This window comes from Arachis stenosperma, chromosome 8 (genome assembly GCF_014773155.1).
Source record: "Arachis stenosperma cultivar V10309 chromosome 8, arast.V10309.gnm1.PFL2, whole genome shotgun sequence".
Taxonomy (NCBI): Eukaryota; Viridiplantae; Streptophyta; class Magnoliopsida; order Fabales; family Fabaceae; genus Arachis; species Arachis stenosperma.
The window spans coordinates 51,846,675-51,862,044 of NC_080384.1; the positions used below are offsets into that span (position 1 = coordinate 51,846,675).

A 15,370-nucleotide genomic window follows, 5' to 3' on the forward strand; every position below is an offset into this window, starting at 1 on the left:
TATTAACAGAATAAGTTTACATGACATGTTAAACTATTGATTTATCCATTAAAAACCAACTAGAATTAACAAATTCTTTTTTATTGGAAGTCTCGTTGTCTTTTAAGGATAATTATCAAAATCATTTAATTTTTTTTATTATCTTTTTTAAATACATTAGCTAAATTTATTATGTAAAACTAAAAAATATTAATGATTTTTAAATTATTTTTATTTATAAAAATTAAATAAAAAATATATTAGTAATTAATGTATCACATAAATATGTTTTGAAAGAAGATCATTGACAAAGAGACTAACTAGTCTCACAAAATTAAATATAAAAAATCAAAAAAATATTTTTTTTTTTTGAAAACTCGTAGTCATTCGAAGAAATTGTGAGAATAGGGCTGGATTGGGTATTCACTTTGTATAACACCGTTATCAAACTATAGATGCTTGGCTCATGAAGAGCTTCAAATTTCAATGCAAGATTTTTCAAAGCCATAATCAAACTACTTTCATGGCCATCACAACCAGCGAAAACAGATCCTCTAAAAAATGTGTTAAAAAAAGTGAAGACAAAAAATACAAATTAGGAACAAAATATATTGCTCACTTTTTTTTCTCACAAAATTCCAAAAATAAAATTTACTAAAATCGAAAGGAAAAAAAAAAAAAAACTGCTTTTAGTTTCCCATTTAGAAACTCCATAACAATACTTCAAAGTTTAAACACAAATCACAAGACAATAACTTTGACAAATACCAGACATGTTATTTCCCCAAAATACATTTGTTAATGTACTCCAACAACATGCCTATAAGATGTTCTATTCAAAGCTAAAATAACTAGAAGAAAAATAATTGAGTTTCACCAATAAAAATATAATCATGCTACCACAAAGGATAATCTTTTGTATAAATATGCAGTCAATAATAAAAACATATAGGAAAAAAAAAAGAAAAATTTGAAAGCTCTATCATAATCTGATACATGTACCTCTACTGTACAAGAAGAAACTCAATATATATATATATATATAATATTTATTAGTAGCTTAAAAGACAAAGTTGGCAAACAAAACATAAACTGGAACATTATTTTCCAGTTCAGAAGACTCCTATACAAAAGTGCAAACCCTTTTTAACAAGAGAAGGACAAAGAAAGGCTCTTCTGAGCAGAAAATCCAAGTTTTCATGGATACAAAAGATTGTTTTTCATTTATCAGCGTTGATTCCGAATAACCGGACCTTGTGCATATGGGGGAACTTTGCGATCACTAGGACCATCACTGCCACTGTATTGAAGAAGAGCATCGGATTTTGATAATCGGTTGTATGCGAGGCTATCAAGTACCTGATAAAGACGCCAAAGGAAAAGAAAAGAAGAACAAATAGTAAAATAATTATCGAGTTCTAAATCATGCAAGTTCTCAAGATAATTAAACACAAAATTCAAATTACAAAGACGACAGAGTATAATCGCCGCCACAATCATGCACAAGTTGAACTTTGACTACAGGCCAAAAAAATTTCGTGTTTATATATGCAACTACTCTAGAAGGGGTAACATAACAGCAAGAATCTTTAACCGCCCCTTAATTCCCATCATTCTATGTACATAACACCATGTTTGGCAACTGTCTTAGAACAGAAATATAAAAGACATTAGGAGATACAATCATATATGGAGGAGACAATTAGATGAATAAGCAAAAAGTCTTTGTCTTCGGACAAAATTTGCCCAATTTTCTACCTGCCAAAAAAGAAGGGACAGTGGAGCATGGCGACAAAGAAAAACACCAACCATCTTGTGTCTCTATTTTCTATCCTAAGACACTTTGCCAAACACAGTCTAATAGATGTGGGCTGCTGCTGGAAGTAATGAATGTAAGTTGAAAGGTCTTAGCTTGCATTATAAAAGCAAAACCTTAGCTTTGTATAATAGACCTTCTTCCCAAATCAGCGATCAAGAATGAGCACAAAGAACTTCCTTGATCGAGAATCAGCCCATTTGGTGTTTTCTGCTTTTTCTTCGCTTAAATTTTCTCTATTTAGAGGTAGAATCCTATGATTATCTAGAACTGTTGCCTTACACCGAAGTCTTATGAAAATCTTCCATCTATCTTGTTCATTGATCTACTTGACATGAAAAACTGCTGGCGCTTTCGGGTATAAGGTGCATAAAATATAACATATAAATATGAAAGTGCATAACACTAATTTAATTGCAAAAGTATTAACATTTGATCTGTGTACTAAAAGTCACAAGAAACACTCAGATAGAGAAGCCACAAGGAGGGAGGTGAAATAAAATGAAGATGGAGAATGAAGAAGGTGAAGAAGGATAGTTGAGAAATAAAATGAAGATGACCTTGCATGTAAAAAAGATAAGGAAGGTGAAGAAGGGTAATTGAGAAATAAAATGATGACTGTGTAAGTAGAAAAGGAAGAAGGTGAAAAAGAGTAGTTGAGAGAATAAATTTTGCAATCAATTCTCAACAGTAAGAATTGAAAGCAAAAGCTAGAAAATATTGCTTTCAAAATCATGTTGAAAAAAAATCATCCAAACAAGTTTGGTCCAGCGTTGAACGTGCATTCATGCTGCTGAACGCTAAACCAAACATACACTTAATCATCAAAATTACAATTGCAAGCCATGTGGTATGCCTAAACAAAACATTAGGTCAAACTGCAGAGGCCATGAATCAATCCCTTGGAAAATCTCTCTCACATCCTCAACGAAAACTCTTGGAAAACCAATTTCTATCACACAGAACTTAGGTCATGAATTTCTAAACAAACAACAGTAATTTCAAGTGAATGCACCTTATCGATCTACACCGTCCAATCCCCCAGTTAAAAACAAATTAAATTGGAATATCATCTCAAGATTCATTTCGAACAATTAATTGCATTGGAAGTTATTGTAGCAGAAGTTATGAAACCAAAAGGGGGATACAAAGTTTAAGATATAAAAATACTACTGGCAAGAAAGCATAACATATACAAATATATGACAGCAACCAGTATAGATAATTCTTGAGTAAACCACGAAAAATGTCCCCAGATTGCAAATTGCTGACGACATACCCTCAAAACATTTAAAAATGCAAACAAAAGAACCAAAACCTACAATTTATTTTGTAAGCGGAAAATGACATTTATATTTGGCAAACCACTGGTGCATTTGATCTAAAATTTTATGAAAATATTTGGATAACTATTTAGAAAATACATGCAAAAGTCATAACCAGATTTCGATCTCTAGACTTTCGTTTCATTTTTGAAAATATTTTTGGCCATTTAGATAAAAATACAAAAAATATCTGCTTGGCGTAAATTCACCAAATTTTGATGATAAAAATATCTTATTTTTTGCTAACTATTCTTGCAAAAAAAATTACATCATAATTCAATCTCTAAAGTCCTTTTTGAAAATATATATTTGACAAGGTTAGGTACTTTGTCGCATTTTAAAATATTTTGCGGTATTTTTGTCTTTAACAAATATGGAGGGTATTTTGCCAGCAATTTAATCATCCACAGACATTTTGGTGGTTAAGCACATCTGCTATTCATTCATTAGATAACAATATCTCTCTTTTTTTGGGTGGGGGGATTGTATGCATAAACTGACACTATGGAATCAGCAGAAACAGTACTAGAAAATATGAGAACGTTATCCATTACAAAACATGAGAATGCCAGGTTGCAAATCAGAAAACTTACAGCACCAAAGGAACAACAGTTAGAAACTTCCTGTTGCGAGTGAGCTGCTTTCCGTTGTCTATCTGCTCCCACCAAGTCAGCCTATTGTAGATCCCCTGATCATCTGCGAATGGAGTTCCTTTCTTCCAGTGAAAAAAGTGATAAGTTACCTGACAGAAACAACATACTCAATCAAGCCGTGTAGACAGACACTAAGAGAGACCAAGCATGGTTTAGGAAGAAAGTAGAAAGAGAAGAGGTTAAAACTATAACTGCATTATAGGAATGCAATGGAATGCCAATTGCAATATATTGCTAACTAATGGTTTCATTAGCTTTATTATCAGCAATGTTTATTGTGTTCGCCAGTAATGAAAGAAAAAATCTCAAATGATAAAGCTAAAACTTTTCACAAGTCACATATTAGTTCCATTCTTGTTTCACATTCCCGGCAACTAGTCTCCTAGGCACGGGAGAACAAGAAGAAAAGAAACATATATAGAAATAGAACAAATCGTAGATTGCGTGTAATGTAAACTAGGAAGTGGGGCAACCCTATACATGTAAAAGATAAACTGGATCAAAATACATTATTTATGTCGACTTTTAATCCCACATCATTATTTGCAAGATGATAACCGCCGCATAGATGAGTTAATAACAAGTAGTTATGAACAAGTAAAGTGTTTTTGATTTACGAAATCTCTACTCTCTTAACATTTCCGCATATTAAGAATGGAACTACGAATAAGGTTTTGTATTTGCATTAATACAAGGTTTGTTTGGATTACCTTATTTGCATTCATGACATGTATACAAAATTCTTCTAAGACACCTTTCGAGTAAGAAAATGTGATTAATACCCCACAATATATTTTATAACCAAACACAAACCAACTATGAATGAATCACAGAACCCCACCAGCTCAATCAACTACCTTCCAGCTGATATAGCAGCATTCAATTTGTGATCTTACAAAGCTAACGAGACACGAAAACTCAAATATTCAATCATCAAGACGAACGAACATGGATCAATCAATTCCTCTTATAAAATCTTATTCACCAATCACAGAAGAACAAAGAGAGATCAATAAAAACCAAACAACTAACAACACACACGGTCAACCAAAAAATATATGTATTGATGCGTGAACTTAAACAGCAAGCTTTCCACATTGATTTTCACCACTTTTTTTCTTTTCCTCCTAGAGAACCAAAAACAACCAGCTAAAAATCATAGCTTAAACGTTCTGATTTCTGGGAAAACTGAAAAAAGCAGCTCAAAACTCCTCTCTCTCTCTCTCTCTCTCTCAAACAAATCCTATTTCTCTCTCTTTCTTCATCCAAATCCAATAAAAATAACAAACAGAAAACAATAACACAATCTAAAAACTAAACACCATGAGTCCAATCAAAACAACATCAAAATGAAAATTAAAAACACAAAACAAAACAATAGATAAATTAAAAGGATGAGAGAGAGGAAGATACAGCGAAATGAGCGAGATTGACGGTAGTCCAAGCCATGCCAGGGGAGCAACCGAAGACGGAGAGAACAAGAAGCCATGAGAAGAACAGGATTAAGATGTACGTTGTCCAGACGCCAGGGTACGTGAACCACTCCGTGTTCCTGTTCAGATCCGGTGGTGGCACCGCCTTCACGTACAGATTCGCCATCAAATAGTCACGATTTTAAGGATACCCTTTTGGATTTCGATGCTGAAAGCTTCAAGCTTTGGTGGATTTTGATTATGGGGTGTGAAGGATTGTGATTTGGGGGATTGGAGAAGAAGGGTTGTTGTTGATACAAAAACCCAGAACGTAATCAGACCTTTTTTTTTTTCTTTTTGTTTTTCCCTTTGTGTTACTAATAAGAAAGTTCTTTTTATTTTGCTAAAATTATTTTGTGTTATTTATCTATGTGTCGTGTGTGTGTTTAAGATACTAAAATATCAAAGATGGCGTCTGCATTGGGGGTTGGGATTAGGGATGGAACGAGCCGAGATTTAGTTCCCACGAATCTGGTTTTTATTGTAAATAGATAGTTTAAGTAAATTTAATAATTTTTTTATTTTTAATATATTTAGTAAATTTTTAATAATGATAATGAAAATAAAAGTATTAAAAAAATTAAAAAATATCTTTTTTAATAAAATATAATTTATATTTTTAAAAAATTAAAAAAATATTTTTTACATAATAAATGAATAAAAAATATTTTTATTTTATTTTATTCAACATAATTAATAAAAAAATCTTTTACATTAAATATTTAAATATAAAATTATTTTTATTTTTGTCAAAATTTTTTTTAAAAAATTATTAAAATAAATCTTTTCTAAACATAATGTCTAAACAAACCCTAAGTCTAAACCTGCTATTTCTTATAATCTTTTCTTAGATTAGAGATTGACTTGTTTAAATATTGACAAATCCATGAGTCTATTTAAAAAGTTTTTTTCGTGTAAAAAAAGAGGACTATTTTATGAATTATAATTTAAAATAATAAACTTAAAAATTTTAAATTAACATTAAATGCATTCTTACATTTATAATTCTTAATCTATAAAGTATAATTCATTTATATATTAATCATTAGTCACATATCATAACTATATTTATAATTTATAAATTTTTTGTTTAAAAAAAATTACCATCTTAACTAATCTTGATTATTGACTTTTTTTAGTTTTGTTTTATATGTAATATAAGTGAATAATTAAAAATCTAAACTAAAAATAATTTACTTTTAGAAATATATTTTGACAAATTGATTTAACGAGTTTTATAGATATCTTTTTTTTTAAGTTTATGACTTGATCTTTTTAATTAGTAAATTTTATATAAAGCTCAAATCTGACTTGTTTAATAAAACGAGTCGAATTAAACTAAATTTAAAATTTAGCTTCATTAAATAATCTAGTCTACTTTCATCCCTAGTTAGAATATAATTAAGAAAAAATTTTATATTGGTTTATTCATTGGCATTTGTAATAAATAGTCCTCAGATAATATTAATATAAGAGATAAAAACAAATAGTAAATAACTTCCCAATAACCTAATATTCAAACCTTCTCTTGAAAATCTTCTATATTTATATATAGCTAGCGTATTATCCAACTTTTTAAATATAAATATAATCATAATAAATTTAAAATTAGTGTAAGTAACAAAATGTTTATTTTAAAATGATATAAGATGAAAAAATATTTCGAAAAAATAATTTGGATATCAAACTAGGCTTAATCTCTTTTATATAATTAAATAGATAAGAATATGAAAAACATGTTAATATACAAAAGTTTTTAAATTTTTTTATATATTTTATGATTTATATTTTTATACTATGTATAATATATAATGTGGATATGAAAAAGAGTTGTGCATAATTTTTATTTTAAAATATAATTTATTATATATAATTTATAAAATATTTATTTTGCTAACTCCTAAAATTAAATCTATATTTTTTAATTTTAGTACAATATACTTACTATTCTGTCTAATTTAAAATTTAGTATTTACTCATATTTAATTTATAAAATGAATAAATTAATAGATATATTAATATATATTAATAGTTAAATACACATAATAAATAATTTTTTGAATGAGTATTTCAATAAGTTACATAATTTTTTCTTCAAACTGAACTTAAAAGTTAAGAATTTTTATAATTTAGCTTTCTAAATGCATTTTATCTTAGTTGATTTTGTCATTTGACTAAATGACTATGACTATTAATATCCAATTTTCTAAAATACACATCAAATTTGTTGGTAATATATTAACATATATTAGTATAATAATAGTTATTACATATAATTATCAAAATCAATTATTTACATAACATACCTTTAAAAGATATTAGGACAAAGGCTTATTATTTATTATCTAATGGCTTGAAAAATAAAAGTTTTACATGGCGTCGCCCGGACTCGAACCGGAGACCTTCAGTGTGTTAGACTGACGTGATAACCAACTACACCACGACACCGTTTTGTGCTGAGGCTTTCATGCATATATATATATCGATTTGGATCCTCTAAAGTTTGAATTTAACTTTAAAGAATAAATTGTGATTTTCTACCTGAATAGTTTCTCTTTCATATTTATTCTTGGTCCCACATATAAAATCAATGTTGAGAGATCACATTTTACTTTCTAAAGTGAAATTCAAACTTTAGAAAATCCAAATCTTATATATATATCTTAAAAACAAAACAATAATTTGGCGCCAACAGACAGAGATTATCTCCCTTGCTATAATTATGTGAAGTTAAAAACTAGTTTTGAAGAAAACAATGCAAAATTCCCACTGAAAGATGTATAGTGAAAAGTGAAATGAATACCAATGTGCTTCTTAATGATTTTAATCAATTTATAGTTTTTTTCGTATATATAAAAAATTAATTATTAAATTAATCATCATATATTAATGTATAAATACATGTGTTATTTTATTTATTTAGTAGTTGATTTTTTTAGAAAACACTATTCAAATACTAAACATTCTCGTATAAAAATCAAATTGTCACAAATTAATTGTGTGTTTAAATTATTTTTTAATTAATAAAATTAAAAAAAAACTTTTGTATGGTTGTTAACAAAATATTAGTGTCAAAATAGTGTTTATCATAAAAGTATATATAAGCAGCGGAATTGTTTATTTTTATGTGTAATATGTTTTTAACTTTGTTTTTCAATATATGGATATATGGATAAATATTTAGTACTTACATATTGTATGAAACATTATATGTTAGTAGTTCCCAGCTTCAATCAGAATAAAAAAAAAAAAAAAAGTCAAATCTTGGTTTAAACAAAAAAAAAAAAAAGTAGAACCATAATTCACCATACAACTGTTTGATTCAACCTGAACTTTCGCTATCCTAAATCAATTCCCCATTTTTTCTCTCTCTTTTCGCTCATTTTTCCCCTTCTTTTTTCCTATGGAAAATTTTCCCCCATTTTCCCCCATGTAGTGAAGTTTGAACCTTTTTGAGGTTTTGGTACTTGGGTCTGTGGAAAGGATGAATTTTGGGGAGGAGATTGTGTTGGTTTTCATTTGAAACAAAGCATGAATTTTTGCTATGACATGGAAGGTTGGGTTTTGGATTTAGGTTCAAATTCATTGCCTCCAAGCCTTGTCATTGAATGCGGATTCATTCACAATTCAATTCCAACCTTTCTCCACTACAAGGAGAAATTGAAACCCCAAATCATCCAATCCAAAAAGCTATAGTACTATAGTATAAGCAAAATAATTATATTAAAAAGAGTAGGGTTTAAAATCCCTTTGTTTTTTTGGTAATCTTTCATCACCAAAATGAATAGTTCTGGGGGTGTATTGGCCTTGTCTCCTGCGAATAATGTTTTCAACACAAGGGTGCCTCATGATTTTGAGGAGGATTTTACAGAGAAAGATCCTACCGGACGGTACCTTAGGGTGTGTCTGTAACAATTGATTGATATAATTTTCTGTATTATTCTTCATTATCTGATCTTGAGTTCATTTTAATCAAGCTTGGTGGATTTTGTTATGTTGAGTTAATCTGTGTTCTTATAAGGTGTTAAGCATTGAATATTTGTTATGATGCAATGTTTGTTGGTAATACAATGCTCAATGTAATAGATTAGCTATGTTTCTGCCTATCTGATAAAATGTGGTTAATATTTTGTTACTTATGTTTTCTGCACTAAATTATTTAATGCAAGGTAGTAGCATAAGTTAAACTGAAAAATCAATGTGTTGATGATTATATATTGACCTTTGTATCATTGTGGCAAAATGGATCATCTTGTTATTTTGAATTAAGGAACTTTGAGATTGAAGTTATCATTTTGAGAATGAAGTTTTGCCCGAGAACTTGCCCTTATGGTATTCGACTTTGTTGTTTTGCATTATGTTTGTGAAAGACATACAAGTTTCGTTGAGAATTATCCTGGATGAACAAGTATATAATGCTTGATATGAAACATTTCTTTTTGTAAAGCACTTTTAGGGATAATTAACATGTTCTTCTCTATTTTATCTAACCTTCTTTTTCTTGTTTTTGTCCCAGTACAATGAAATCTTGGGGAAGGGTGCCTTCAAGACTGTGTATGGTTCTGATGCCTAATCTTCCATTGTTTTGTTCTTCTTGCTCTTGTAGTTCTATTTATAATTTCACATTAGAATAATATGTAGGAAGATTTGGTAATTGTTGCAGAATTCTACTTATATATTTCTCTCTTCTTTTTTTCTTTGCCAGTTATAGGGCCTTTGATGAAGTCGAAGGAATAGAAGTCGCTTGGAACCAAGTTAGGATTGATGGCCTCTTGCACACAGTAGATGATCTTGCAAAATTGTATTCTGAAGTCAATATACTGAAGTCTTTGAACCATGAAAATATCATTACGTTCTATGATTCTTGGGTTGATGATACGCAGCATACCGTTAACATGATCACCGAACTTTTTTCATCTGGAAATTTAAGGCAGTAAGTCCACTTGATATTTGTCTGCCTTTTACCTTACCTTGTTTGGCTATGACATGTGCATGAAATTGTTTTACATCTTTGGCTCTTAGGTACCGTCAAAAGCATAAATATGTTGAAGTGAAAGCCATAAAAGGCTGGGCGAGACAGATTCTTCAAGGGTTAGCGTATCTTCACAGTCACAAACCACCTATAATTCACAGAGACTTGAAATGTGACAACATCTTTGTTAATGGAAACCATGGAGAAGTCAAGATAGGGGACCTAGGTTTGGCAATTGTCATGCAGCAACCAACTGCTCAAAGTGTTATTGGTAACATACTATAATTTTCTTATAATATATGCATAGTTTTTCTTATGCCGGATACTATATGGAGCATTAAACTTTTCTTCCTTTTTTTTTTCTGTTCTTTGATTTTGAAAGGGACTCCTGAGTTTATGGCTCCAGAACTATATGAAGAGGAATACAATGAACTTGTTGACATATATTCTTTTGGAATGTGCATACTAGAGATGGTTACTCTTGAGTATCCATACGTTGAATGTAAAAACCCGGCTCAAATCTTTAAGAAAGTTACCTCGGTAAGCATAGCAATCAGTGGCATATCCTTATTTGTAATTGTAACATGCTCATAAAAACAAGTGTACTCTAGGAACTTCCACAATTACTCGCTTTTCTTTTTCAATTTAATTTCTAAATGTTATGCATAAAAACAAGTGGTTATGAATGTTAAGGAAGCTCAAAAAGCATACAACTGTATCTCCGATATCAATGTTTGTACACTTGTACTCATATCTATGCTACCTTGTGATGTACTCCATTTCAGGGCATCAAACCTGCTTCGCTTAATAAGGTGAGCGACCCCGAAATTAGGCAATTTATTGAGAAATGTCTTGTTCCGGCATCTGAGAGATTGTCAGCAGAGGAGCTTCTTAAAGATCCGTTCCTGCAAGTTGAAAATGGTCCTAGGCTAGGTCGTAGCAGGTCCCGCCTATCCATGGACATAGATAATGAGGGCAGGCAGAATTATGCAAGCAGTGATGCCGGAAGCAACAAAGGCGGTGTGCATAGTCCTGTTTTTGAAGTTAAGAGGACAAATAAGAACAACGAGTTTAGGTTGACAGGATCCAAAAATGATGATAACTCGATATCATTGACCTTGCGAATTGCTGATACTAATGGTGAGTATCACCCTCTTTTCCTTGGCTCTCTTATTTACCTGTCTACCATGTACTTCTCTAGTTCTCTCCAATCCAGAGGAATTCTTTAATCTAACTACAAATAGTAAATAATTGTAAATTGATGCTAACAAGTCTCTTGTTGTGTTACATCCAGGTGGAGTAAGGAATATACATTTTCTCTTCTACCTTGATACAGATACTGCTCTCGCGGTGGCATCAGAGATGGTCGAACATTTGGAGCTCGCAGATCATGATGTAGCCTTCATAGCTGACCTTATTGATTACTTGGTATTTAAGCTTCTACCTTGGTGGAAGCCTTCATCTACTCGTTGCTCACCTGGCGAATCAACTCAATACAGTGGGTCAACAAATGTAGATGGCCAAGCAATGGCAGGTCCATGGAATTCTGTCCCAAACGATATTCCCTCCGAGCCAGTTGCTGGTCGAGATAACTTCTCCGAACACAATACATCGAGAGAAGGTTCTGTCTCAAATGAGAAGGACAACTTTTCAGGGGAAGCCGATGATCCTTATTACGAGGACAATCGTAGTTCTTCTGCAAGTCTATGCGACTCAGAATATCAACATTCTCAAGGTTCCTTAACTTCATTGTTTGTTGTAGATGATACTCCTATGAAAAGTGACAATATTCTTTGTTCCAAGGCCGAAGAAAACTTTAAATTCCGAAGCACAAGTCCCTCCGTAAGCGAGTTTCATGATACGGATTTCGAGGATTGCAAATTGCACGCAGGGGATTGTGGTTGTGGAGATGGCGAGGTGATAAATGAATTCTCATCAAAGGAGAACTTAGGGCCAATTTTGGAAAGGTCTAATCTTTTGAGTTTGCCATGTAGCTTTTCTTCTGTTTCTTCAACTAATGACATGGATTTTGAACTAAAGTTTGAGCTTCAAGAAATTGATGCACTGTATCAATCTTGGATTGATGAACTCTGTAGAATGAAGTTAGAGGCATTGGAAGCAGCCAGACAGAGATGGATGGAAAAAAAGAATGTTTCTGCTCATTGATTTTGATACATATATACAAGCTTTTTGATTATTAATTAACCCTTGTTGAAAAGATTCTGTTTCATTGTATAGTTTGTGAAATTAAATTTGTATACTGGATGCCCTTTTCTTTTTAGTAGAGGCACAAGTATCATTAATCTCAAATCTATGATTTATGCTTTCAATTTACATTATCAGTTTCTAATTAGTATTATGTACAATTAGAATGACAACGTATGTGCCTTAATTTAATAACTTCAAAATTTTAGTATTATTGTTCATACCTTGACCCAAAATATAAAGTTAGACTCAAAAAGAATAAAAGTCCAACCACTAAAGGTGACCTCTTCTATTAGCATAGTTTTACTTATTTGAATGAGTAACTAACTCCTCCCACTTATTTAAAAAAGAAATCTTAACAACTTTTCTAGAAAAAGGGAAACAATAATTCATCACTAAAGGTGGAACTAACTCACCACTAAGACTAAAAGTGGAACTATCTACTATAAATACATTGACTAACTTAAGTATCTGAGTCTCTCGCAGGCATCAGAGTCTCTTACAGGTACCACCCCACCTCCTCACGAGGAACTTGGACGGCGGCACCAATACAAGTCGGATGCTACTTCAAAGGGAGTCTACACCTACGTCTAGGCCCAAAAGCAACCCAGTTTCAGGTAACTCTTGGACAATTATGTAAACTGAAGTGAAGGAATGATAGGTGGTGACTGACGCTTGAGATTTGCATTCTCATGATTCAGATTGATCTTCAAAAGTGAGAGGAAGGAAAATATAAAATTGCGATTCTTTTTATGTACTTATTGTGATCATGTGAATAATGCTAGCATCTGAACTTTAGATACTCATCATCTTTTTATTTAAAGAATTCTAGTATTATTGAGAATTTGATATGCCATGATTTTGTTTTGATATTTTACTTTTTAGAAAATATATCTTATGGATTGTTTGATAAGCCTAAAATTTTAATGATACAAGTGAAAAAAAAAAAAGAACAAATTGTAGCCACAATAATTTTATAGACATATAGAGAGATACCTATCAGTAGTAATAATGCACTAATGCACAAACCAACAACCATTCACTACAAAAACCAAAGCAAAAAAGGTAACACCTTTCATTTTGAATTAAGAAAAAGATGATCATAACAGGATGGGGAAAAAAAAAACTATTTAATCATGTCACAGTTTTATTGCAACTTTTCCTTTGTATTTAGTTTTAGTTTTATTACATTTCGTTGTTATGTATTTGTTATATATCCTCTGTGTTGCTCTAAAAGGAAGACCAAACTCTTCAAGCAACACAATAAAAAAGAAAACTTATAAATAATTGCATCATTTTCTTACCAAATCACTCTAGTTATTCTAATTAATAATGTCTTAATCAAACCCTTTAATATTCTTATACAACTCCTTGGAATCTTCTTCACTCAATCAACTTCATGTTCTTTTCTTCTTTCAAAGTTATTTCTCATTGATTGATGCCTGCCATAAAAATTAATTTAGTACCTTTCTTCAGCATCATTCAATACATAATCTTGAATATATTGGTTGATACATATTTGATAAAATCATATTCATTTATGATTAACCACAAAGTACTCTTCTGACATAGAGAAATTGGTTGGTAGCTTGAGGTTGGTAAAAAATTTATGATTTGAGTGTTTGACCAAACTTTATTATTATACTTATATATATATATTAGTAGGAGCAAAGTTGGTACTACTGCTAAGAAAATTTCAGCATCAATGGCTGATTTTATGGGATCAAAGGCTTATTGCTGCTTCAAGTGCCAGAACCTTGTTGCTTTCCATGATGATATTGTTTCCAAAGATTTCCAGGTGAACCTTTTTCTACATCTTTATGCTAAAAATTCAAACTCAAATAATCTTTTTTCTTTTTGAATTATGTTATAAATTTCATTCAAACTTGTCAGAACTCTAAACCAGTATTGCTGTAGTGATAGTTTCATATATAGTTTGTTTTGCAATAAGAGTCTGTAGCATAATATTAATAGCCTTGCTTAAATAGATAAAAGGGGTTATGAAGATGATATAAAGTTCCATTTTTGACCTTGGAATTTCAAGGGGTTATGTTGTAACAGGCAAGCAGTGGTAGAGCTTTTCTTTTCTCTCATGCAATGAACATTAGTTTGGGACCCAAAGAAGATAGACAACTCATCACTGGTCTTCACACAGTTGCTGATGTTTATTGCTCAGATTGTGGTGAAGAACTTGGTTGGACATACATTAAGGCTTATGAAGAATCACAGAAGTACAAAGAAGGAAAATATGTACTAGAGAAGTTCAAGATAGTAGTTAGAGGAAGCCAAACAAACCTAGAAAATTATTATGATGACTGATTTGATTCTTCTTGGGTTAAGTCATTTGATCCTGAAATTGTTCATAGGATTATTGTGAATTTTCTTGGAAAAGTTGATTCATTAGAAGTGTGGTGAATGTAAATGGATTTTAAGACCAATCAAATTAAGTTGTCAAATTACAGTTTCTTTAGGTTATATTTGAATATTGTGTTTGGTCCATGTGGTTAGAAGAATGAATCAAATAGAAAATAAACAAATGACAGAAGGTAATAGAAGATCATACAAGAATATTTATATGTAAAGTGTTATTGTAAACATGATATCAGTAGAACACATTGATGTTATTTGATCTATTTAGTCGATTTTGTGGTATATTTGATTAAAAGAAGACATAATACAAGTACAAAAATTTGTGTTTACACACTTTTATTTCTGTGTCTTTGTATTTATATGGTGTCTCAATATCAAATGAGACATTAATGTAAAAAGATAAATATTACTTATTTCATACTGGTAAAAAAAGATTCTTTTCAGAAAAATGTGATTTATGGGCACTGTACAAAAAGTTTGGCAGATATAGGACTGTTGTTTTACACTTTTGCAGCCAAAGTGACTGAATCTTAGACTGACCCTGTAATTTTGAAAATGGTTAAATAATTGGTGAATTC

The 15,370-nt window shown here is 30.8% G+C and overlaps 3 protein-coding genes and 1 non-coding gene across 6 annotated transcripts; 2 read left to right on the forward strand and 2 right to left on the reverse strand.

Moving 5' to 3' along the window:
• Window positions 1-989: 989 nt before the first annotated feature.
• On the reverse strand, window positions 990-5,602 carry LOC130944963 (uncharacterized). Its single transcript, XM_057873582.1, has 3 exons — window positions 5,187-5,602; window positions 3,714-3,862; window positions 990-1,338 (listed from the first exon to the last, which is right to left on the reverse strand). Exons 1-3 carry the CDS (start codon window positions 5,370-5,372, stop codon window positions 1,200-1,202), a joined length of 474 nt encoding a protein of 157 aa, XP_057729565.1. The 5' UTR covers window positions 5,373-5,602; the 3' UTR covers window positions 990-1,199.
• Window positions 5,603-7,619: 2,017 nt separating this feature from the next.
• Window positions 7,620-7,693, reverse strand: TRNAV-AAC (transfer RNA valine (anticodon AAC)). The gene has a single exon. It is a non-coding gene; the product is annotated as a tRNA-Val (tRNA).
• Window positions 7,694-8,531: 838 nt separating this feature from the next.
• LOC130944372 (probable serine/threonine-protein kinase WNK7) lies at window positions 8,532-12,547 on the forward strand. Its single transcript, XM_057872667.1, has 7 exons — window positions 8,532-9,145; window positions 9,762-9,799; window positions 9,951-10,178; window positions 10,268-10,488; window positions 10,600-10,757; window positions 11,003-11,357; window positions 11,512-12,547. The coding sequence occupies exons 1-7, from the start codon at window positions 9,026-9,028 to the stop codon at window positions 12,381-12,383; spliced, it is 1,992 nt and encodes a 663-aa protein (XP_057728650.1). The 5' UTR covers window positions 8,532-9,025; the 3' UTR covers window positions 12,384-12,547.
• A 355-nt stretch (window positions 12,548-12,902) lies between these two features.
• LOC130944373 (protein yippee-like At4g27745) lies at window positions 12,903-15,103 on the forward strand. Of its 3 annotated transcripts, none has more exons than XM_057872670.1 (3): window positions 12,903-13,039; window positions 14,085-14,220; window positions 14,484-15,103. In XM_057872670.1, exons 2-3 carry the CDS (start codon window positions 14,128-14,130, stop codon window positions 14,739-14,741), a joined length of 351 nt encoding a protein of 116 aa, XP_057728653.1. In that variant the 5' UTR covers window positions 12,903-13,039; window positions 14,085-14,127; the 3' UTR covers window positions 14,742-15,103. The 3 variants fall into 3 exon arrangements, with proteins under 3 accessions (XP_057728653.1, XP_057728652.1, XP_057728654.1); XM_057872669.1 differs by lacking the exon at window positions 12,903-13,039 and adding an exon at window positions 13,833-14,016 and having other exon boundaries at window positions 14,088-14,220; XM_057872671.1 differs by lacking the exon at window positions 12,903-13,039 and adding an exon at window positions 13,842-14,016.
• Window positions 15,104-15,370: the final 267 nt, after the last annotated feature.